The sequence below is a fragment of the Chiroxiphia lanceolata genome, chromosome 1 (genome assembly GCF_009829145.1).
Source record: "Chiroxiphia lanceolata isolate bChiLan1 chromosome 1, bChiLan1.pri, whole genome shotgun sequence".
NCBI lineage: Eukaryota > Metazoa > Chordata > Aves > Passeriformes > Pipridae > Chiroxiphia > Chiroxiphia lanceolata.
In genome coordinates, this window is record NC_045637.1 from 108,402,769 (window position 1) to 108,428,448 (window position 25,680).

The 25,680-nt window shown below is 40.6% G+C and overlaps 1 protein-coding gene and 2 long non-coding RNA genes across 3 annotated transcripts in view; all 3 read left to right on the top strand.

Moving 5' to 3' along the window:
- The first annotated feature begins 1,356 nt into the window (after positions 1 to 1,356).
- LOC116796164 lies at positions 1,357 to 4,095 on the top strand. The gene is made up of 3 exons (XR_004360281.1): positions 1,357 to 1,528; positions 2,068 to 2,317; positions 3,453 to 4,095. It is a non-coding gene; the product is annotated as an uncharacterized LOC116796164 (long non-coding RNA).
- A 3-nt stretch (positions 4,096 to 4,098) lies between these two features.
- On the top strand, positions 4,099 to 11,783 carry LOC116796170. The gene is made up of 3 exons (XR_004360288.1): positions 4,099 to 4,464; positions 6,085 to 6,206; positions 9,712 to 11,783. It is a non-coding gene; the product is annotated as an uncharacterized LOC116796170 (long non-coding RNA).
- A 1,971-nt stretch (positions 11,784 to 13,754) lies between these two features.
- The window catches only part of DPY19L1 (dpy-19 like C-mannosyltransferase 1), a 45,209-nt gene continuing 33,283 nt past the window's right edge, over positions 13,755 to 25,680 (top strand). The window contains exons 1-5 of the mRNA XM_032699227.1: positions 13,755 to 14,043; positions 14,955 to 15,023; positions 19,984 to 20,008; positions 20,522 to 20,609; positions 21,250 to 21,387. Coding sequence (XP_032555118.1) covers positions 13,755 to 14,043; positions 14,955 to 15,023; positions 19,984 to 20,008; positions 20,522 to 20,609; positions 21,250 to 21,387 — 609 coding nt within the window. The remainder of the gene's footprint in view (positions 14,044 to 14,954; positions 15,024 to 19,983; positions 20,009 to 20,521; positions 20,610 to 21,249; positions 21,388 to 25,680) is intronic.

Below are 25,680 nucleotides of genomic sequence, written 5' to 3' on the forward strand. Positions count from 1 at the left end.
GGACTCTAAAAAATTGGGCTCGTGCATGTTTTTTGTTTGCCTGATGAACTGGAAAAATAGGGGAAAATGAATTCAGAATTAAATGAAAATGCAAAACTCAAATTTGGAGGAGTATAAAGGGCTGATTTAAAAGAACAAGAAGATCCACGTATTTTGGGTAAATGCATACATTGTATTCACTGACAATATTGACTGTGTCCTCAGGTTAGTTATCACTCTTTGTTAACTTACTTATTTACATCAGTTTCAAATGAAATATTAAAATATTTTATCACCTATCAAATAACTTTTTTTAACTTCTGATATACTTCCCTCTTTCCATTTCCAGCTGAAAATCATTTGGTCTGAATTAGAAACTCATTTCCGTTTCCAGGAACCAGATTTTTTGTTGGACAAATTCACTTATCACTGAACCTCTTGGCCATGTGGGGTCTTAAGACACTACCTCATTTGAATACCTAATCTTTACTTTATTATACATTAGCACTCCATCACACATTTAACCGTTAGATGCAAAAAAAAAAAAAATCCAATGAAAAACTCCACCTTACATAAGTGTGGACTGACTACTGTAAAGGCTGAGACAATACGTAGCTTCATACCTTCTTCTGTGGCTTGGGGTACTGTGACAGATTTAGACCATCTTGCATGTCCGAGAGCAGTACTTTGAGGGCCACAGCTTCTTCCCCGCTACCCCAGGTACCACATGATCTTGAATTGTGGAGTGCCGGCTCTGCTGAAGGATGGAGGTGCCGCAACCCTGCCTTTTCCAACCAGCCTCCTTTTACAGGTAGAGATGGGGCTCCTTTTTGTGTGCTCTGTGCCACAATCCTGCTTCTTTGCTGTGCCCCAGTGGCTGGAAGCTTTACAGCTGCTGCCCGCACTGATGTCCTTATGTACACGTATACAACTCCGGGCCCAGGTGTCCCCTTACAGCATAACCTTGCCATGAAACTTCAAAGCCCAGGGAAATGCTTCCAGCTCAGGTGCCACCCCCATCGGGGAATTTCTTTTCATGGAGTAACTCACCGCAAAGGCCACGGCAGGGCAGGATGGAGTGTGCTGCACTAAATGGAGGGCAGTCACCTTCGCAATTTCTTATCAGGCATCAGTGACTTTCTCACCTGTGGCCCAACACTCAGACCAGGACCAGTTCCCATCTTTGCCTAACTAAAACCTAATGGTCCTTGGGATACCTTCTGACCCGTCCCTCCCGTAAGCGGATACAGCCATGAGACAAACGCCACCTGGCAGCGAGGAATGCCGCTGTCCAAGCGGGCGCCGCGGCCGAGCCTTTCCCGGGCGCTCTGTGCCCTCTGCTGGCGGCGGCGGTCGGGCCGCCCGGGCCCTCCCGGCCCTGCCCGCCCGCCGCGGCCCTGGCAGAGCGGAGACGGGGTGCTCGGCATCCGCCTCTTCGGGGAGGCGAACGGAGCTGGGAGAGTGAGCCGAGAAAGGGAAGAAGTCCGAAGGAGGAAACAGAAGGGGTTGTGTATCCAATATTTTCCATGCGTCCCAGATGCCACCTCTGGTATTCCTTAAACTCCCCGTGTTCCCACTGGCCTCCCTCCTCTGACCTCAAGTCCCTGTAACACAGTGGTAGCTCAGTTCTTTTTACAGGGACCTACTCTGCCACTGCTGCACAGTTTCACTGTACTGCTTCAGATGTTTTTCAGGCAGTAATATCCTTCCCCCCGCCCCCCCAATACCTAACCTACAGTCTGCCTCCAGTATATTTTCCCTGATTTTCTACCAGGTCCTCAGGTGCAAAATCCACATGGTGATTGAAAGGGTGCTGGCCTGCATCAGCTATCTATTTATGTTCCTTAAATTGATTAGGATTTTCTGTGGTTTGTTTTTATCTCAGTAGTTTTGTTTGGTTGTTGTCTACTTACTGGTTGGATGGCATCCAGAAAGTCATAAACTGTAATGTCTTTTTGGATTACGGATGGTAAGATATATATTTTTTTTACTCTATTATTTTCAGCAAATATTAGTGTTGTCTGCAATAAATGAACCTGAACGAGAGAAAAGAGTTAGCTTGTATGCACTACTTCTAATTTTTTCCAGGTAGACAAAACAAGTCTATCAGTCTGTGCCTTAACAAAGAAGTAATCTTCAAATACTTTTGGAACATGTACTCAACACCATACCAGGCAGAAAATACACAGTCTGATTTTCATTGACACAAAAGGCAATTTATAAAGCTCAGGAAGCCTTGCAAGGATTAAAGTAGATGTCTGCACCCACTTAGAGCTTTCTTTCCACACCAGTGTTGTGTAACTGAATAGTTGTTCAGGACTTGCTGCTGCTGAACTGGGTAAGTGTGCCACACCTAACACCTTACTCAGAGTAAAACTATGTAGATTGAATGTTTGCATAAAGATGCATGTATTTTCTTTGGTGGCAATCATTTTCATGTTTGTAGCCCTTCACTTTGAGTCTCAGAAAGCATGGTGATGGTGAGCTATAAAGAGACCTTGTGATTTATTCTCTTGCGGTGGTCTCAACATTTTGCCCTGTTTTCCTTCCACAAATTGCATTGATCTAAACTGTTACTGATACAGAAGCCATCCAAATACAAAACCACACCCTACTATTTTAAAGTGTGATGTTGAATGAAGTTGAAATTGGCTAAACTGTAAAGAATCATTTGATATAATTAGACAAAGATATATAATATATACAGAGACATTTCTTTAGGTAACTGAGTAAAAATCATGAGCTTAAGGACTTATTTTCCTCTTTAATCTTCATGATTTTTGATTTTATGTTCAAGTGGACACAATGAAAGAAATGGATTCACTCCCTGAACTGGATGAATCAGTCTCTGAGAAAGGATCAGGTTGTCTCAGCTGAACTCCCTAGTGAAATGGGAATAAATATGTTTTTAATGGAAATGCTGAAGTCCAGAGCATGTGTCTGCCATAGCCCTATCAACTCCGTGGAGTAAAGATATATGACCAGTCTTGAGTTTGAATTCCTTCTTCTTCCAAGCCATATTTGGGGAACTTTTTAGAAATAGGAGGGCTAAACCACAGAAAAGAAGATTCCATTAGTGCTAAAATTACAGAGACTGTACCACAAGGATAGGGCAACTCTGGAGAGTAAAGCAGAGATAGGACAGAAACCTGACAGTATTTATTGAGGTAAAGCTTACAACAAGAGAAACGTGGAAGAACTTGAAGGTGCAGTTGCAATCTTTCTTCTTGTAAGGCGTCTGTAGGTGTGAACTTCTTTGCCTGCTTTAACTTTCCTTTCCTTCATGCTCAAGGGGTGCAGTTCTTCTATGTTCTTCTATGAAGTTTAACACAGGCAAGTGCCAGATTCTGCACCTGGGATAGGGCAAACCTGGTGGTGTGTATAGATGAAGGAACAAGAGGCTGGAGAGCAGTGCTGCAGAAAGGAACCTGGGAGTCCTGGCTGATGGCAAGTTGAATATGATTCTATTTCAGGTAGTTGTGACAATGTGGAGGGAGGACCATAAACATGTTCCCCATAAGACCTTTGGGACTTACCTGTGGAAATCCTGAGGAGGAAGAGACCTCAAGTCAGTTCAAAAGAAGACAGCAGCAAAAATCTATCAAGCAAGAGACAGTGAGACCCATTCTTGAACATGGGCAATAGAGTAAATATGATTTTTGAGAAAGCAATATTTATTGTATCCTGGGGTAGAGAAGGTACATAGAAGGATGTCTTCTCAATCTCTTGAATTACACGCAAAATTTAACTATGACTGACTGAGCTTTTACACATCTCTGGGAGTGTGAGGTCTTGGGGTCTCTGAACTATAAGTAGCAGGTCAAGGAGATCCAGGCTCTGGGGCTAAAATTCACTCCAGTACTTAGGTATTTCCTTTCTACCCATAGCACTCCTTTAAAAACGTAAGGAACACTGAAAACAGCGGAATCTCTGTTGGAGTTAGCTTCTGTTGCACTTGCACATTTAAGGCTATTCTACAATATGACTTTTCCTCCCTCTTTTCTTCTTTGTCCTCTGACTTTTCATTTTCTTCTTCATTTATTGCCTGTCCCTCTTCATTCTCATTCCACATACACAGACTCTGTTCTCAATGCTATTAATCAGTTATTGTCACAACTCCCTTCCTTCCTTGTTTATCGCTCGTTTTAGATCATCCATTGTACTTACAAAGTAGATCTGTGGTAGATCCATTAGTGAAACCTGTGTGCCTCTTTAAGACCCAAGCTAGTTTTTAACTACACACTCAGTGTTTCCTCCTTTTTATTTTGCTCTCCCACATCAAAAGAAAACCCCAAGTAAATAATACAGGTATGCCCTTGCTCTTTTGTTTTCAGAGTTCTTTCTCTTTTCTTGTTTGGTTTCTCTTTGATTTTTCAGGTGTTGTCAAAATCTGAAGGTGTTGCCGGTGTATTTCATTGTAGAGACTGATCACCTCCAAGTTATATAAAACCTTCATGATAAACAACCAGAGTATGGCATATCAGGGTAATAATTGCATTTTCCTTGGTATATGAGGAGCTGGGTGGTCTCCAGCTCAAAGCTGGGTCAGGGCATACTTGGGGTGAAATTTTTTCATAAATACGCATTGAGGGATTAACTGGTATATAATAATAAAAAGTAGGGCAGGAAAGGATCGTCAAAGATCATCTCCTTGGCTCAAGCCAAGATCAGTTTATAATTAAACCACCTCTGAAAGATGTTTATCTTATTTCCTTTTAAGAAGCCCCAACAATGGAGATTCCACAGGTCCTTTAAAGTTTCTGATGCTTAACTATTCTTTCCTTAGAAATTGGTCCTAATGTCTAACCTGACCGAGACTGAAATTTTAGCCCTTCACTACTTATCCAGTGCTTCTGTCTCTTCTTGTAGCAACCTTTTGCCTATTTGAAAACTGATATTGCATTCCCTCTGATTACTCTTCTCCAGGATATTTTTCACAATCTCCTTGTGTAGACTTCAAGGGGGTTTTCTGCTGTATTCATGTGCTTCATGGAGGTGGAAATCTGCTTTGCAACTACCATTGCTGATGTAAAATAAGAATGACAGTAAGGGGTAAAGGAGATTAGGAAAACTCATCCTTCAGTGGGTCCATATCTTTTCCAAAGTGCAGTGTTCATTACTAGACACATTCCTTTAACTGAGATCTCACCAGTACTAACTGGAGTTAATAGATGACTTCATGAGTGAGATATGAAACTCTTTTTCACATACTCCAATGCAACATTTTGTTTTCCTAGAACTACAACACTGTTGACTGATTTCATTCTAATGTAAGAGATTTTTTATCAGTTTACTGTAAAGTAAGACTATCATAATTTATTTTGCATTCTTTCCCCTGCGGTTTTTCTAATAATGCTGGCAATAAGGCTTATAATGACAGCTGAAACATGGAGGTTCTGTGTTGCTTGCAAAACACAATTCTACATATGCATATGGTATGCTAACAGGAAATTACTTTAAACATGGTACAGGTAGCTTGTGAGTTGTTAGTAGGCAATGATTCCCTTTCTGTTTGAAAGGTAGATAGAATTTTTCCAAGTAACACATCAACAGACGGGAAAGATTTCTCTAAAGAGAAAACACTTTTTAAAACTTTATCACCTTTTTCTGATTCTGCATTCTGCTCTTTGACACTCTCTTATGCTTCCATTAAGTGGCAATTTTAAAAGCATCTGTTCCATGAAGTATTTCTTCAGCAAAACCCATGTTTACTAGTGGGCCACAGTTTCCTGCAGTTTCCACTGCAGGGCAGTGCAGCCCTGGGGCTCATTCTGGAATGTCGGCTCTGCTCAGTATCAGTGAAATTCTCTGTAACTTTGTGATGTGACAGTTGCATGGGGGAAATGGTTAAAGACAAGTATGTCTTTTGAAATATGCCTTCCATGCCCAGCAGTGCAGTTTGTTTTTTAGTATTTTATAGATGCTTTTTATATATACATGCATGGAAACACATACACTTGTATGTGCACACTTGAAAGTGCATTGTTTAGTGAATTCTCATTTTGCTATCAGGCTAACATGAAAAAATGAAAGCTGTCCTATATTCAGGCTTCAGTCCACAATCAATCCGTACATTGATATATATCACTGATGTAATCTCTCCAGAAGGTAAATCCTCTGAACTCCTACGTGTCATGCTATGGGGAATCATGCTACAAAATCCCCTACTGGGAAACAAGTTGTAGCACCTCGAGGAGCTGGAGTGGTTGCACCTGCCTTGTGAAACAGTAAGTCAACTGCTGCTCTCTGAGTGTAATGAGTTGTTCTGACAAGCTTAAAAAAAAAAAAAAAAAGGCATCAAACTACATTTAAGAAGGAAGTGTTTCCCCTCCTCCTCCCATAACCCCTTCAGTGCTACCTGCTACACACTTCTTGAGAAGTGGGCTAGGCTAGGGATTTTTGTTGGCTATAGATACTTCTTTTGATTTGAATTCTCTTTGCTAAGATCAAAAGAAAGGAGAATTTCCTAGTGGTAGGGATGGGGTAGACAGTGCAGCCTACATCTTGTGTAAAGGTTAATGGGGCTTTTAGGGTGAGAGAGGGAGTGTCATGAAGGATCTGTAGTTACTTGTGAGCAATGGGTTGGTGTGAGGGCAGAGATGGTCCCAGGCTCACTTGCAGGACAGTCTGTGGTGCTTCAGGCAACACTCACAGGGAAGTGAAACTACCTAAAATACCACACACCATTCATGAAGAGAGATGGTGAAGGCAAACACAAACGGAAGAGGAGTTTCTAAAGGACATCTCTGTATCCTTATAGGTGATTTGTATCTGCAGAGTCAGAATGATCACCTGGAGCAATACAAATCTGTGGCAGATGGATTTACAATTTGTACTTGAAACACAGGCCTGATTCTTCTTACTTTGCATGCATGTCAAAGCACTTCCTCATGTAGAATTACTCAACATTTACAAGTCAGGTGTGATTCAAGCTCTGCATAGATCAGTGGCTTAATTTAAATTATCAGCAACTCTGACAAAGCAGCATTAGAGTCAGCAAGAAATGACAATGGCCTGTTTAATCAATCAAACAACCCAGACTTAGCCTGCTAGTCTAGATGAAAGTGCATATTGAAAAAGAAATGAATGTGTTAATTCCGGGGGAGGAAAAAGTATACAAACACTTGGCATACTCTTGTTTTTAACTATGATGCAGAAGTAAAGAGGATGCCTTGGACAGTAGAGGGCACTGTGACCTCAAAAATAAGCTTCAAACTGGGCTTTAGTCGTACCTGTTTGTGGGCACAGTTGATGGAACACAGACAAATGCCGTATTCTAACTGAAAATGTGCTCTATTTGTTTCATAGTAGTTCAGGAGACTAGAGAGGCAATGTGAAGAAGTGTGGGGGGGGGGGGGCGGCACACAATGATAGGTAGTGGAAAGCCATGATGCCTACAAATACTCACTTGGAAAATTGAAAGAAAGGGATGAATTCTGTCAAGTTGCTTGACACTGTGGTACATCTTTATGTTTAGGGAAGACAATCTTTAAAGCTTGATTTGAGTGCTATTGTTAACAAGGTTTAGGAATGTATCATGAAAGCACACAAGTATTCAGGATCATGCTTTGAGACAGATTATCAAAAATTGAAAAGGTGAGGAAGAAGATGAGAAGATGTAACTGCTGCTGCAAGTCACCAACAAGGACAATGTCCTATTTTAATTTTGTATGGGTATAAATTAAAGGGTTTGCAGCATCAGCAACTTTTTTTCTTCTCTTGATAAGGTACCTAGCAAAAAGACAAGATTTATCAAGAAAGGATGCCCTGCAGCCCTTGAAGTGACCATGTTAGTCAGAAAGAATTCACCTTTTCTCAGTCATATAAAAGCAGCAAACAGCATTCCCAAGCCACAGATTTGTTTGTCATTTAAGGGGTGTTCACTGTGTAGGATTATCTTGCCTTCAGTCTGGTCTGCCATTTTGCTTAGTTTGCCAGAGGTACTTTCTACTGCAGTTTTAATTTGCCTGTTCTCTACCTTCACTAACCAGGGCAGCATAGCACATACTGAAATCCCCACCGAAATATGTGTCAGGTTAAGCAAAGTGTTAAACAGAAATAAACTTTTTAACATCTGAACAGGCAAGCTTAGACTGCTGCTGTTTCTGATATAGTTGTTTGTATTTCACAGTGGTCCGCAAGCTTCTCTCACTCTTGCCAAAACAGATTTGCCTGTACATCTCCATCAGTGTAGATTTATTGACTTTGATATGGCAACATATTTCAAGAGCCCTACTGTTTCTCACATCTGGTTGCTCTGCCAGTTGTTCACTGAAAAGCTAATCTGTGAGCACTTCCAGATCATTGCTTTTCTCCTCTTTCTATTCTAAGTCCATTGCTGGCCCTCCCATATTTCCACTATAAATGGTGTCCATATTCTCAATCTCACAGAGATTTTGTCTGCCATGAAAAGTAACTCAGTCCATGTTCATATGGTCCCGTTCTGTTGTTATCACTTAGCTCCTGCTTGTCACTGCAGGACTGCTACTTAGAGACACAACAGATAAACACTGACTCCATAAAACATTAAGTAAAACCACAGTGGCTAATAAATCAAGTTAGAGGGAACTGGATCCATCACTTCTGCTTGTAACAGTGAGTTCTGGGGTCCTCAGATAACTTACTCTACAATTTTCTCCTGCAAAGAAAAGCATAATGAGATGCAGTTGCTGTGGCTGTGAATCATGGCATCTATGCCAAATTAGCATGACTACTCACAGTGGCCAAATGCCACACGATGAGAATGTGGAGTGTACAGCAAGAGATCTTCATTTTGATAGCTGTAAGGAGATTATGTTATGCAGAGGAGTTAAAAGTCCTCAGGACAGTGAAGAATTACAGAAACATTCCAGGCCTCAGTTGGGAGGAAATGATCACACTCCATGCTTTAGGAGGGGGCATTGGCAAATCTCACAAATCAGCTGCTCAATAGGACAAGTGAATGGCTGTGCTGCTTTCATCATTCTGCCTACAGCAAGGAAAGAAGGGCAACTGGAGATACGTTAATCCTAGAAGGTTCCCAGTGTAGCCTAAATTTTTTTCCTGCTAGTCATAGTCCTTTTTTCTTTAGTTATTATTTTTTCAGAGCTGCAGGGAAGCATTTAAGGTAGCATGAATATATGGTACTGGAAACCGAAAGCCAAGAAATCTGAAAAAGTCTGGTGGAGACTAATTAGGTTTTGTGACTCACCAATGTTCTTCAGTGTTATTCTGGCAGCAGGAACTTTGAGATTTACAATCACTGTCACAGAAATGAAGGAAGTAATTTCTTTGTCAAAGAAAGAAGGGCCTTCAGGACCTCTCCTTGTAAATATGTGATTTTTTGTTGTTGTTGTTTTTGCCAGGGTAGGCAAGCTGGGTAAATTGTTCTTATTTGTCTCTAGTAGAAACAAATTTTTGCTTGCTTGAGCAGTTAGCCATACAGACACAGATGTTCCAGTTCTATATAGTTTTTCATATATATAGTTAAAATACAACTGCAACTATAAAAGTGAGAGAAGATACATATGAACACTGATGTGCAAGTAGAGATCAGATTGCTGTATAAATAACTCACCAGAAGCATATTTTTCCCTCTTCAGGATGTAGGCAATGTATGTTTAAAGGGGTTGACTCCAAGGGGAATAGTGATATCCTGCAGCAAGTGAACTGGTCCAACAATGCTGTTAAATAGGACAAGGTACACACAATAATAGTTTGCCACCGCATTCCACTGGGGTTTTTTTCTACCAGATTCCTCCAAGGGCAATCTTGCATTTTTACTTCTGCCTTAAGAGATTTCTTTGCCTTCTGGACTTCTATTCAGCTTGGTCTTCACAAGAAGAGGTCCCAACTATTTCTGTTCTCATAAAGTTCTTTCTGTAAGTAAGAATTTGTCTGCTCGGCTTTGACTGAAGCTCAATCAGTATTAATAATGAGTTAAGTCAGATATGGCCATATGGTGCGGAGCTCAAAACCCTCTAACTTCCCAGCTAGTTACCTGGGGCTCTGAGCTCCACATTGCTGCAGCTCTGTTGCTGTCAGCACTCAAAATTACTAGTTTAATGCTAGGTTGAGCGCATCTAACCATGTAGCAGCCACAGAACTGTTTGGTGAAGCGACATACTTTCCGAAACATGCTAACCTTGGATTAAATAAACCAAGGAAAAAGAGCCTGAAGTTCCCTAACTTGCTACAATGCAGTCCTGCTATTATTAAGTCTGCTGCTGAATGTGTGAAAGTGTGTGGGATCAACACAAACTTCACAGAAGCAAAGCCCCATGGTAGGTGGCAATGGCAGCTTTGTCAGAAAATCTGCAGAAAATGCTCTGAGGCTGTGCCGCTGGAACAAAGCAGAGAAGTACAAGAAACGTCATTATAGACTGAAAAAAGGAATCTCTACAGGCACTCTTATTCGGATCTCCTTGGGAGAGAGAAGGGGTTAGTATTGGTAATAAACTGTAAAGTAAACGTCTCATTTGAGGCAAGAGGAAGAGAGAGAACTGGTGTCAAGAAAGAGTACAGAAGATGAGAATGAGTGGAAGAAAAGAAAGCAAGCTCTGGACTATTTGATAATGAGGTATGCCTGTCCAGTGTCCCGAGGAATGAATAATGTTAGAGAATATATAGGAACTGCTAAAGCCAGTGTGTTTCACTTGCAGGGTCTCATTCCTGAGGACTGTGAGTTATCTTCACTGACAGTGTGCCACAATCACTATCCAACTAAGGTTGCTAATATCTATCAGAGTGATTTGGAAATATGAAGAGACAATCCAGTGATCATGGAAAATGTGCGAGCAAAGAGATAGAGAAGACCTAGCAGAAAGAGGAATGTTGTGTTCCAGGATGTGCCTTGTCCTGGGACAGTAGAAAACTGTGAAGCAACAGCTTATGGATTTTGCACTCCCTGGACAAAACGAGTTAAGATAAACTGATTAAGATAATGTCTCTCCTATGGACTTAACATATATCCTTCAACATCCTTGAGAGTTAAGAGAAATTAAATTTATTTTCAGAGATATATTTCTTTCTTCCCCTTCCTTTTTGTTATAAACAGTAAGGTCTGTGCTCATTTATTGGAATTACTCCTTTCGATGTGATGTGCAGGATTAGTAATGAGCTACTCTGTCTGAAACGTGATGTTAGATATTAAACATAGCACTTCTGGAAAAAATATGCAATTCCTGTGATGATATAAACCCAAGGTTTATTTCTTACTACTTGTGTCTTACAGACTGAAACGTGTCATTTTATTTTTAGAGGTGTACCGCTCTACTGCAGCACTTTTGAAGTACTGTTGGTGGTGTTCTATAGCATTTCATAGTTGCTGAATACGGGCACCTTTACATTTAAGAATGTCATGTTCTATTTTTCCATACTTATAGTAACTTTTAAAACCTTTAGAGTTGTTTAGTAGTGCGTGCCTTTGTAATCAGATTCTGTGGGTGGTACCTTTTGAAATAAATTGCCTGAAGAGCTTTAATAAAAGAAAACAGCCTGAAGGTAATTGGTTTGCTGAAGGCTGGAGCAGGCCCAGTTAACCTCAATGGTTGAGCCATCCCACAGCGATTATTTGAACCTTAATAATATCAACCCTTCAAGTTTCTAAGTGTTCCATGACTCTACTGGTTTTGGCAAAATTTGAAAATAGGTCTCAGGAGCTAAAAATCAGCAGAACATATCATACTGCTCTTTTTCTATGTCGGTTACATTAAAAACTCTATCTGGAGCCTGTACCCTTCAGTCACTCAGACAGCAACAATAGACTCCTTTGGTTACTAAATTTACAACAAGGCTACTTGATTAAAATCAAATATAAAAAAGAACAGACTGTGGAACTTTTTCGCTTGAAAAGCAGGTGGGAAAAATAGCATGTATTCTTCAAACACTTGAAGTGTCTTCCCTTTAATAAGCACAGATAAATGTTTCTTGCAATATGAAACTAGTACATGTAATTCACACTGGAAGAAGGGCCTACATACTCAGGAGACTGGCTGTTTTATATGAAAAACACTATTTCTTCCTTGCTCACCTTTTGAGATCAATGTAAGACATGCCCTTCGCAATTATCTCCCCAAAAGAGCTAGTGAAGGGCTATTTTCCCTCAGCAAGGAAAGAAATGTGGAGCCAAGAGACACACAGGCACTCTGTCAGCCCCACAGGCATTTGTTTAGTACCTTTACTTTACACCCTTATTGTGGTGTAAACAGCCTTCCTACTACCACAGACATAAAAGCCATCCTGTCCTTACACATTTGTTACCTCGGTAGCTATAAAACTATACATATTATTGAACAATTTTTTAAATACTATCTTAGTACAGTATTTGCCACATAAGGCTCAAACCATGTGTTTCACAGGCTAGGATTCATAAAAATAATTAGGAAAAAAAGATGAAAATAAAGAGGTGGTAAACATTTTAGAAAGAGACCTACATCTGTTATGACAGAGGAAAAATATGGAAAAGCCAGGAAAAAGAAGCAGAGAGTTTCAAACGTAGAAAACTTGAGAGCAGAACCAAAGAGAGAAATAAAGAGAGCAAAGGGTTAAAGAAAAGGCTGAAAACAGCAATGATGAGCATCTAGGAGGCAAGGAATAGGTACGATCAAGAAAGGACTTCCAGGGGACAAAAAGAAGATGTTAGGGAGGAAAGAATGAAATGGATCTGCTTGGAGAGGTTGCAGTTACTGAAGATGTTATATTCTGCTATACTTAGTCAACACTATCAAAAAGTGGTAATTAAATTAATGTATCCCTATTGGATGAGCTGCTGCCTAAGCACTGCTCTGTGCTAAAGCACTGGTAGGAGGAGGAAGGACAGTTTTCTGCAGCTGGGTCTTTTTTAACAGTTGTGCTGTATATTCAACACTCTTCAAAGAACAGTAATTCCAGCTGTTGCAGTAGGAGCTACAGTGGTTGCTACTGAGAAGTTCCTGAGGAGAACTGCTCTGGAAAAGTCATAAAACAATACCTCAAGGGTCCGCGTTATGCAGAACTTGTGCACAATAAGGCCTTTTAACCTCTGAACCCAAAGCAAGGTTTGGGCTGGAGCTGCCTGGTGCTCCTGGGCTGAGAGGCCACATCGCTGGCACATGGTAAGGCAAACCCACGTTTAAATTCCATAACGAGGAGGTGCAAGAGGAGGAAAGAAGGGTGTCTTCTGTGGCGGGGAAGCCCCTAGGACATGGCAATAAAAAACACAGCCGGGTTACCTCCTGGCAGTTAAAATTTTGGCAATTTGGGCGGGGGGAAGGGCTCTTCTGGGGTGGGCTCGGTTTAACCGAGACAACGCTTACAAAGCTGAACGGGAAGGGCAACCAAAAGAAACACCAGGGGCAAGAGACCACAGCTGCGTGAGGGTGGCGGCAGCCTCGCCCGCTCGGCGACCGGCGGGAAAACCTCCCCCGGCCCTCTGGCAAGAGAGTGACGGAGTGAGCGAGAAGAGCCTCACTCCCGCCTCCTCCTCCTCCTGCTCCTCCTCCCCGCCGGGCTGAGGGGGCGGTGCGTCCGTGAGCGGCGGGGCGGAGTGGGGGACGCGGGGGCCGCTCCCCGCCCCGCCGGCAGCACCGCCCCCTCCCCCACGTGCCCAGCCGGGCGGAGCGGGCGGCGGCGGCGGCGGAGCACGGATCGGCCGCCCCCTCGCCCCGGTACTACGAGCCCGCCGGCTGCGGCTCCGCCCCGTGGCCTCCGGGCCCTGCCAGGGGGTGGGGGAAGCTCCTCGCCGAGCACCGCCCTCATCGGCTCGGCTCCCCTCCCCTCCGGCGCGGCGCCCCGGCCCCGGCGGGGACTATGCGGAGATGGTCGTCCCGAGCCGAGGCAGGAACAAAGAGTCGCCGCCGCTCAAGCCCGGGCAGCAGCAGCAGTCGCCAGGCGCTAGCCCCAGCCGCGGCCGCCGGCCGCACTCGCCGGGCAGGCAGCAGCTCTCCGGCGGGGCCCGCACCATGCGGAAGGGAGGCGGCGGCCGGCGTGGAGCCCGGGGCGACCCTCGGGGATCCTGCCGGGAGGGGCCCGCGGCCCAGCAGGTCCCGCTCCCCCTCCGCCGCGGGCCCCTGAGGCTCCTGCGCGTCTTCGGAGAGCAGCTCCGAGGTGAGGCTACTAACCCCGAACCCTGCCCCCTCCCCGCTCCCTGTGCCCCCGCCCGGATGGGAGGCAGCCCTTCCGCCCGGGAGGAGCGCGGTGGGGCTGGGTGTCGCCTCCAGCCCCTCTTTCCGAGTGTCCCGGCACGGCAGGCGAGCCCCCGTGGTACGCGGTGGCTGTTCCCGGGGAAGGGAGCGCCGGGACGTCCTTCCTCGGGAAGCAGCGGTCCGGGGGTGGCGGGCAGGAAGCGGGCACCCCGCTGGTCTCCCGGCTGGAGGGAGGGAGGCGGGAGGGCGGTGTCTGGCACTGCCCGGGACAGGGGCCGGTCGCGCTCCCGCCCTGCCCGGGCCCGTCCTCCAGCCCCTCACAACCCGGTGGCGGGTAGAAAGAGAGAAAAGCTGACAAGAACCACACGGGGATCGGCGAGAACCAGGGGCAAGGGGAAGGAAGAGAGTTTTTTTTTTACCACTTCAGCATCCTTTGGAGGAGAAGTGGGGAAACGTGCTGTTTGTGTAACTAACTCTTGTTAAAACAGTCCCTCTGGTGGTGTTGACTAGCGCAGTTCATAGTGCTGGCATGACCAGCTTGTTTCTTGATAACGCTCTGCTGAAAGCGTGGAGGGTTGTGTGTACTTTGTAATTTGTTTGAACAAATTTGTCGGTAACATACCTGTGTAGAAATCCTCCTTTGACAAGCTATTTTGTAGATGTTCTTTCAGAAATAAAAAACTTAATGATTTGTGTAGTCACCTGAATAGTCTGTCTGTGCTGTTTAAAGCTTTTATGTGTAATTACGAACTCTCTGTATGAAATTTCAGCATTTTTGAAGTCTAGTCAAGATTTTTACTTAAAACTGATGTTGCCAAGTTCAGAGTTCCTTTTACAGGGGCTGTTCTTAAGGTACTTGTGTTCTTTTGGCAGTATTTGTTGTCGACAAAAAGACCTTCATCATAAAAGCTGATAGCAAGATATGGCTCACATTTCTTCTGGGTAAGTAGAAGAAATATATTCGGGAGTAAATGCTCTTCTTTTTACTTTTCTTTCTCTGGAATTGTAAACTGTCAAAATGCATTTGTAAATACAGCTTGGAAAAACACAAAAACATAGCTTATGTTGAAAATGGACAGGAAATAACTTCCTGCCTGGTAACTTTTGTAAAGCTGTTACTGTAGCAGTTGATGTGGTATCACAACATTTGTAGGAAAAAGAATTCCAGATATTTATGGATCTTTCCTATTCAGTCATTAATTTCTAGGGGGGGGAAAAAACCCAGCAATTCTTATTGAGTAATTTATTCAAAACAGCTTGCTTGAGAAGAATTATGGATGGAAGAACATACAGTTGTAGGGGGATGTAAGTTCAGATGTTATTTGGGAATATTTTTGAGTAAATAATGAAATGGCTAATGGCCAAAGTCTTGAAAAAAGCACCTAAAGTGTTTGTGAAATTAAATAAGAAATGCATTCCTAAAATCAACAAATGTTAAGTAGTAGCGTGTTTGTAAGATGCGCAGTTATATATACCCTTAAAGGTATTATAGTAAAAGACTGTCATGGTATTCCAAAGATGCTGGTACTATTAATCACACCACCAGTAGTCCTGGTTGCCAGAGGGAGTTTCTTCAGTTTGATGAATTACATTGCAAAGGAATAGCAGGGAAATAACCCTTAGATTACAAACTAGTTGATGAATAGTGTTCCTGAATTGCTTTGCTTATATCTGTTTAGTCAGCATTTCCTAGACTCACAGTTACTTAAATGATGTAGAAACATTAAACTGATGGTCAAAATTGAAAAATTATTTTCTTTCATTGAGAGCAGATTAGGGAGAGAGCTTTATAATTTCTGGAATTTGAATTTGTCTGTGAAACTCAGATAATCAGTTACATACATCAGGAAGGTATTTACATTTTTAATAACAGTAAGACCATAACAGCAAATTATGTGATAACATACAATATTTGCAGTAGGAAAGAATGTATGTACACTAAATATGTAATAGTGGGGTTTGATTAGTTTTACTGGTATTTGAATTTTTGTTGTCATTTTGCTTAAACTTTAAGGCCGATGTTTTAAAAACAGGCTCCCAGAGCTGGAGCTGGTTTTGTTATAGAGTGTGAAATTTTTTCTCATGCAAATTACCTCCAATGCAGCAATAAAATTGTCAAAAATTTCAAGGATAGTCTTATACTACACTTTACCCTGTTATGTTGGTTTTTTTTTTTAAATGACCATTGACTTGAGACCTTTTTCTTGAAGATGTCCTTTTTATATTGAACAGAATCTCAGAATGGAACAACTTGACTAAGTTGCAGAAGTAGTCTGTGCTTGCAGGTTCCTCATTGTTTCCAGTTTTGCTGTATTCCTACCTCAACAGTTTGTGGGTATTTGCCAAGTATTAGTTTCTTATATGCTTCACATCCTGCTAAATTACAGTATCTCAGCATCTGTTGTTCTCTTGGTAAATAAAGCCAAAGAATGGCTTTATTCTTCAGTATTTAATTTCCAGAATTAAAATCCTTTTTAGATGCCATTCATATTGCTTTTCTTAGAACAGCACACAGGCAAAAATAGGAAATCTATCAGATTTTACATAATAGCCCTAGTCTGCAAAAATCTTATCATATGCTTTGCTTTTAGGGATTCTTAGGTTGGGTGAGAAAATGGCACCTGCAAGTTTGAGTACATAGTAGCTGTGTAAGTGTTTGTAGCATTAGAGTATAGTATTCCCTTCCGGTCCTCTACTTCATTCTTTCCCCAGTAAGGACATTAATGGGATCAAAGGATGGTAATTTAAGAGAGCTGATCTGAATGTTTTGAATCAGAAACTAGATTAATGCAGTGTGTTGAAAAATGCCGATTTGTACTCACAGTGGAAGTCCATGAATTAAGACCATTGTCTCTTGAAATGTGAGTAATTACATTGCTGGGCGATTATGAAAGGTCTTGATTTTCTATTTATAATAGAGCGATATTGTGAATTTTTGTAAAAATGTGTATGAAATTCTCCAAAATAACTGTGAATGTATTTACTGTTCCTACATTGACTTTAAATGAAACATTTACTGAAGAATAAGATTGAGAGAGATTGTTTTCTCGATGAAATAAGTGGTATGTTTGGAAGTGAAATGTAATTTCCATATTAGTAGATAATTTATTTGCATCAATAAAATACTGCATATTTGGCTTATTTGGAACCATGTGAATTTGAGATAATGAACAGTATTGGTAGCTAATATGCATTTGACTTTATTGTATGTTCTTACCTAACATATAATCCATCTTAAAATTGATTTTTTTTTAATTTTTTTTTATAGCTGTGGTATGTGTATATGTGAATGTATTTCAGCATCTAATCTTACTGGGAGTCTTAGGAATGTTGCTAAGAAATGAAATAATACCCTGTGCCAATGTGCAATTATTACTCAATAAGTAATAACTAAGAAAGGTATGGACTGCTCTATTTCATTCCACAGAATTACTGCAAAATGTGTTTTTCTTACGGAATATGGTTTGCTGCATTGCTGATATAGCTAATGTGCTTACCATGTCAGATCAATATCTGCTTTTCTGAAAGAGAAATTTGCAGCTTTCCATGAGAACTAATGTAAATGTCCTTAGTATAAAAAAAAGCCTGCAGCTCCTGAACCTTTCAGAAGGCGTTAAGTTCTGCTTACACTGAGCAATTCTTTGGTGATTTTTTTTTTTTCCAGAAAGTATATGTAATAATGTGAAGTTTTAAGTAAAAGTTTGAGGTCTTCATTTTCTAACTGGAATCCAGCCTTGCCTAACCTCAACTACTATGTGAAGTGTTCAGCTTGAGCTAAATGTTAAATGGTACAGGCAGGTAGTTTAGAAATTTTTTTCCCTGTTAGGTAATTTTTGTTTCTTTTTTTTTAAATTATTTTTAATTTCTGTCTTGCCCAGCTTCACCTTGCAGATCTTCATATACAAAACTTTAATTTTAAAATTAGATCATAATGCAACAAACTACATTTATGAGCCTTGTGGTGACAATGATAACAAGTACTGCCATCACCAGCACTTCCAGGCTCTTGACTGGAGGAATATATGGTTTGGATATGTATATACTAGGCCATGAAACGTACATTAAGTCCACTCCCATTCCACATAAATTTAGTGCTTTTGCAAAGGTGTTTTTCTTATTCCTGCTGCTTTCCAGAAGCAGCCAACCATGCTCTTGTAAAATTCATTCTGAACACATGTGCATTCACTAACTCTCTGACTGTCTTCTGCATCGATGTGCAGGCATTGCTGTATGTTTCCCCGACGTGTAAGCAATTTAATCCATTCCACATTGCCATAGAGGCAAGGGCTGTGCCCAGGAATGGGAGGAGTTGTGTGCTGGTCAGCACCCTGGAGAGAGACACAGTGCTCAGCACCTTTCTGGCCCCAGCTGGGTGTAAGCAGGGCAGGTGATTATCTTCTCCACTTTCTCTCTGTTCTGTATAGACTATGTGAATAAGAGGGCTCTTCATTAACCATAAAGATTTTCATGGATTGAAGACAACTAGTCTGCCAGACCCTTCTGTGGCAGAAAGCCACTGTGTGCCTAGAGGGCAACCAAGACACCTTCAGTCTAGGAGGAGCACTGTGATCCCCCTGAATGCCTGCCCATTATCCCTCACTTATGCTGGCATTGCTTCCGTGCTGAGCTCTGTATATGTTGTCAGTGCTGCCCAAGGAAAATGGAGTGGTTTCTGCTCTCTATGGATCTTGTCATGCTCAAGAGGTCAGAGACCTAGATTGTTAACCTACTGCTTTATCATCATTTGTCTTTTCCCTTTGTCCCTCAGATTACCTCCCTTGTTCTGTACTTATGCGACAGCAGTGCAGACAGTCTTCAAATGGACAAATGGAACGTTACTGCATGCAGAGTCTATTTTTTCTACCAATTATAGTTGCAAAGAGATTTGCGTTGGTTGTCACGGTCCATTTGGACTTCTGATATTTACACCAAAATGTAGTTTGTAAATTAAAATTTATTTAATGAACTCATGGGGAAAGAAAACAAACATGACAAACAAGGGCTCAGTCCACTTTGTAGAGATTAGTTTAACATGGGAATTTACTAACTCATTACTTAAGGCATGAGGGGTTGAACTCACAGGTTCTCTAATTCACAACTCAGCTTGAAGCTTCTAACCTGTGCACCTGTGAGCAAGATAATTACCTAGATGATGGTGGGAGTGTTCATCCTTCCTTTTTCATCACAGTGCAGGCATCCCCTGTATCACACTGGGAAGTATGAAAGCCTCACCAGTCCAGCAGCTTCAAAAACTTTTTGGCTGAGCTGACATATTTATACCTTCCAGCTTGGAAGTTTGGTCTATAGCGTTTCCATGAGTTAGCAATTTCTGAGGACACTGCCAGACAATCAATCTGCAAGGATTATGGCTGCAGGAGACAGCAAGCTGCAGGTGATAATGGCTGCATAGTGACCTTACGCCCTCTCTGGTCACCAGGTCCTGCCTGTTTTTTGCCCTTACTTTGACCTAGCAGTGCTGCTTGTAGCATGCATCAGGCCTTAGCTCGAGTTGTGTGTTGGCAAAAATCTGAGCGGGAGTTGAGTGAACAGTCATAGGAGGTGTGATAAATGCTAAAAATATTTGTGCTTATTAAAAAAAAAATGCTTGTAATTCAGTTTTGTTGTTGATAGGTGTAGTACGTGCATTAGATGCTGGTGGTCCAACTTGAGTGATGCAGGATATAGGTGGAAACATCGCCTATTGCTGATTAGCACAGCATAATTTCAGATTTTGAGAGACCTGGCCATGAAAGTTAATTCAGATGTTCCTATTCTTCTCTTCCTCTGGAGTCTTGAGTACCTTCTGTGCATCTGTGAAATAGTACTGTAATTACTACGATGAACGTGATTTCATGTTCAGTTATTTATTTGAGTAACTTCACACCTTTTGTTTCCTTTACAGCTGTTTTTGCAGGAGTCCTACATTGGTAAGGTTAAATTTATTGTTTGAGAGTAATATGGTATTTTAAAATAATAAAAATAGAACTTTTACTTATTTTTAGGCAAGATAGTGGGATAATTTATATTTAGATCTTTCCTCTCAAAACTAAATTGTCTGTGAGCTGAGTAGTTCTGTTCTTGTGAAGCTGATGTGACAGGTTTCTTAAGCCTGTTCAGAGAAAAGTGAAGCCTGCTTTTCAGGTAGAAAATTGTTGCTTAATGATTAAATGTCTGCCCTTAAATTAAAATACATTACAGTATTATATAGCATTATAGTATTATAACTAATGCCGGAATAGAATTTACTAAATACTCTATGGGTTTGTATTTTTTCAATTAAAAATTATCTAAATAGAGGGGAGTATTGCTATAATATGTGAGTAAATAAAATAGCAGTTTGTAAGTAAACTTCGTTTCTTCATTGAATGTTCCTTGGTATCTATGACTTAATACATTTTAAGCCTCTTTATTGGGTTTCAATTATTATTATTTTTTAACAGGTGTCACATAACAGCTCTATTTGAAAACGACCGTCATTTTTCTCACCTGTCAACACTAGAAAGAGAAATGGCTTTTCGCACGGAAATGGTTAGATCATGTTTCAGTGGTTGGAAAACTTCTGTCTGTAATCTGATCATGGGCTTCCCAAATTTTTTTAAATTTACTTCTGTATAAGTAAATATATTGATCTCTTACAGCTAACATGCATTACACTTGCAGAGTGTTCGTGTGTCTTGTAGTTCATCACTGTGAGTGTGTCGCTTCACAGTTCACTTTAAATATAATTTAAAAGTATGATTCTAAAGGATCTAAAATACAAAACTGTGCAAAGGATCTAAAATACAAAACTTGCTTTCAGTTTTAGTCTTGTTATGCAGCCATTTTTCTAAATAATTTATGTAAATATTATTTTATACGTATTATTATGTAAATAATATGTATACACCTTTTGTCTGCTTTTGAGAATTGTGAAATGCTATGCTAGTGCATAGATACCAGATGAAATGAAAGATTTCCAGATATGCTGTGAAACACGATGAAAGGAAACCCACATTGCTTGTTTCAGTGACGGTAACAGAAGAGATTTGAGAAACTGGATAGTCCTCTTGAATAAGTTTGTCTTGTGTGTTACATTGCAAAGTTAGTTTAAAAATGAAGCTTGTATATGGCAGTTCATGAAGCAGAAGTGACCTCTTTAATTGTAAATAATAATTCTGCTCTCCTGTAGGGTCTTTATTATTCCTACTTCAAGATCATTATTGAGGCACCATCGTTTTGGAATGGAGTATGGGCAATTATGAATGACAGACTAACTGAATATCCTTTAGTGATTAACACCTTACAGAGGTTCAATCTTTACCCAGAGGTGAGCTATATTTTAAAAATAATACCTTCTGTGAATCTTTTGTTTCTTTAGCTTTGACTACAAATTTGTAAGAAATGTTACTCTGGAAAATTGTCAAGATAAGGTGACTAATGAAGTGTTGCTTAAATACAGAATTTTAGTTCCAGATTTCAAATGATAAAGCTACTTCATACATTGTGATCAATTTTCAGACTTTGAGTATGTTCAGTCAAATGTGAATGCTTTCTAGATCTTAGTATTTATTTTGTACAGTCTTCCAATTGCAGTCCAATTCTGTACTTCTTGTCTTCTTTTGTTCTCTTCACTGAGAGCAAGTAAGTTGCTGACATTATGTACTTCAGGAAATATGACATGAAATATCAGTAGCATGTGATAATAATGACTGCAGTGATACAGGTAGCAAGAGGTTATTTTGTCTTGCATTTTGTATAGGACACACAAAACTAACAGTTCACTATGGCCATAAAATCTGTGAGTGGTAATAGTTAGATGTTGCAAAGGAAATTCCTCTGTGGAAAACTGATTGCTGTTGTTTTTTACATACTTGATGTTAGACTTGTTACCTGGTTAGATTACATTCCTACTCTTCTAGAAAGAACATATGTTTAAGTACAGAAATGTTGGAGCCTCTTACAGTTTTACCAGCGTGTCTCAAACATTTTGCAAAGGGAAAACTGTCAGTTAAATGTACATTTCTGTAACTCCATGTATCAGCAACAGCCTATTTTTTGGAGAACCAACTAATAATGGCTGTAATTGTTGAGTACTAGCATTTTTACTCGTTCTCCTGATCTGTTGGAGCAGAACTGCTTTCAGGAACTATATGTGTAAGAGTTCTTGGCATGTTTGTATTTGTAGAAGTTGCATGTAGTGGTTTAGTTTGTTTTCTTAATTCCTTACTCTGGAAGAACTAAATGCTAAAAGATGACTGCTTTTGTTGCCATATCACTTGTTTTGGGTTTACTTGTTTGTTTGTTTTAACTCCAAAGGGATTGCAAATCAGTTGTAGCAATGTCACATTAGGAACATATGCCTTATTTGGTACTAAAAAGTTATTTTCTTTAGGTGAGAAAGATTTGTTGGCTCAGCTATAGTCTGACTTTCCAAAATCACAGATACTGGTCAAACGAACTTGTTCTTAGAGAGTCATCAGTATCACCATGAAACATGACTAAGTAAATTAGATGATGAAATCAAAACAAGAGCAATCAGATGTAGTGGCTGACAATCTGTAAGAACATTAGGTTGATTACTGTGCAAAATGTGTAGGCTTGTCTGTTCATTCAGATTTTTCTAGGATTATACAGGCTCGTAGAATTTGGTGATAAGGTATGAATTCATTCATCTTTTCTGTGCCTGTGTGGGTGTGCAAAGCAGACAAATAGTCTCCTCTGCTACTTTCAGTCATTTATTGTTTAATGTCTAGCCTTTCTGTAAATAGTGATTTGGGGGTTATTTTAAGTGCATTTCTTGAGTACTCTCGTTTGCACATAACTACATTTATAAAACTGTCAATAGGTGCAACTTAACATTTGAAATGTGTTGTCCAGATTTATCTAATTTTATGATTATGATTATAATGGGTGGTGGGAAGATGCTTGTGGATTTATTTGTTGGCAGTGAAATGTTTCTTTCTGATATTCAGTATCCAGTCATGTTTTGTGAAAGTGTTTCATTTCCTGTATGATCTTTTGGGATCTTTCCAGCTCTTTCAGCCCATTAGTAGCATTTAGACTGAATTTTAATAAAATGTTTGTTTGTTTAGTGGATTTCAAAATTCAGTTAATCAAAACCAACCTGGAAATCCCATTGCTAAATAGGATGTCAAACCCATTAAGAAAAGTAAAACAATTCACTCGTATGTACAGCCAGTACTAGCCGTGAAAACTTCAAGGGGGGGGGGAAAGGTAAAGGAGAAAAAAAAGGTAAAATGAGTTTATAGCAATAACTGCATTGTTTATGTAAATTATAAATGGTAAAAAAAACCCACCTATGGAAAGCAGCAAGGCAGTCTTTGTATTTGTACAATGTTATAGTCCCAATAAAGTTGATTTTCTAAGTATTTGCTGCATAGTCAGGTTGTTCTAGTAATTGTGGTGGTTTCATTTCAGATGCAAAATGGCAGAGATAATGTGTGGCGGGGAGATAATGTGTTAGGTTGGTTCTCTGGCTGTTTGTTGTTATGGAACAGTTGATATTTCAGTGTGTGGCAGTGATAATGAAAATTTGAGTTGAAATGAGGAGTGTTGCAAAGATGCATGTAGATGGCTTTTAAGTGCTCACTCTAAGGCACCTAGTAAAAAAGATCTACGTGTTCTTTTACAGCAAAGGACTGACCTCATCTGCAGAGATCTCCTGGGTCTGAGAGCTAGTCTTTTGTTTTCCCAAGTTCTGTGTTTTCTGCCTCATCTAATGCAGAACAGTAAAAATTCCAGAAACACCACTGTGCTTTAATTGACCTAGCAATTTTGTACTGCTTACTGATTTGCTTCCATTTTTATGCCCGTGTTAACTGTTTCATGTAAAGTAGCTTTTGGCAAGAAATGTTTGTTTTGCTTCATACCTTTGCTGGTACCTTTTTAGGAAGTATTCACTTGGAACACCTGCAGCAGATACAAACACTTGTGGCATAAAAGCCTTAAGTGGTTAAGATGAATTAGTTTTGGATTTCTGTTGGGTTTTTTTGTGCGACGTTGGTTCAGCAAGAACATTTCATGTGCTTGGGTAATGTCAGCTTCAGGGCTGGTGATGCAAATATGCTAGACAGATATCTCTAATTTTATTGGTTATGTACAGAGCACACTCAGGTGACAAGAAGAAAGATATGGATTTGGTTCCCCAGTCATGTTGATGCCTGTGTGGAGATGGGGCAGGTGTGCACACATTCGTGTATGCACACATACACTGTCAGAAGTACCAGGGCATAGATGTTCAGAAAGCTTCCAGGAATTCGGGATAGCACGCTTTACAAGGCACAGTGTTGAGACACTGATCTAGAAAGATGTATTTTAAATAGAGGAGATTTACACTGGGAGTGTGTAAAGGCCACAGATGAAGTGAGCCATGATGATTGGAGCCCTAGTATTAAAAGTTAATGAATTATAGAATCGCAGAACAGTTGTGGTTAGAAGGGATGTCTGAAGGTCATCTAGTCTCAATGCTCTGCTCAAACTAGGGTGAAGTAGAACAGGTTGCTCAGGGTCATCTTCTTTTAATTTTGAATATCTCCATCTCTGGGCAGCTTATTCCAGTGTTTGACCACCCTCAAAGTAAGAAAGTTTTCTCCTATGTATGAGTGGAATTTCCTGTTTTTCAATTTGTTTTCATTGTCTCTTCTCTTGTCAACCAAAAAGAGTCTGTTTCAGTCATCTTTATTCTGTGTCCTTCTTGTTGTGGGCAGCCCAGAACTGGACTCAGCACTGAAGATACAGTCTTAGCAGTGCTGAATAGAGGGGAAGGGTTGCTCCTCTTCTCCTGGTGACATACAGCCAAGGATGTATGTGGCTTTTTTTGCAACAAGGGCTTATTGCTGACTCAAGTACAAATTGTCCACCAGGACTCACAGATCTTTTTCTGCAAAACTGCTTTCTAGCTGGTCAGCTCCCAACTGTACTGGTGCACTGCACTATTCCTCTCCAGTGTAGGGGATTTCCCTTTCATTAAATTCCTGTTAGCCCCGTTCTCCAACCTGTTGAGATGCCTCTAAGTGACAGCACAAGCATCAGCAACTCCTTCCAATGTGTATCATCATCATGCAAACTTGCTGAGGATGTTCTTTTGTACTGTCATCTAGTCTGAAGATGCAGAACAGAATTGGCACTAGATAAAAAGAAATATTCACATCTGTCCCCTTATCTATCGATTCAGTCATCTCAGGAGGCTATAAAGCTGGGCAGGTGTAGTTACACATTCACCTTTGTAAATCCATGCTGATAGCTTCAAATCAATTTTTTGTGCTTTTTAAGTTTGGAAGTGTTTTCCAAGAGGATTTACTCCATCACATTCTCAGACACGTTCTCTGTGTTTCCCTCTTGCCCTTGTTGAAGATAGAAGTGATATTAAGAGTTTTATTAATTGTATGGGGAAAGAGAAGAGAGAATCATCTTTCTTATACATGTTTTCTGTGACACAGGGCTGAGACAGCTAATACTGCAGTGGTGAAACATATTTTCAGTCTGGGAACCCCTGGGTTATAACTTTCAAAGCAGCTCAACTGGAATGGCCACATTACTCATTTATGAACTCTATAAAGTCATTTATATCCTGACAGAATAGCTTGGTAATGTTATTAAC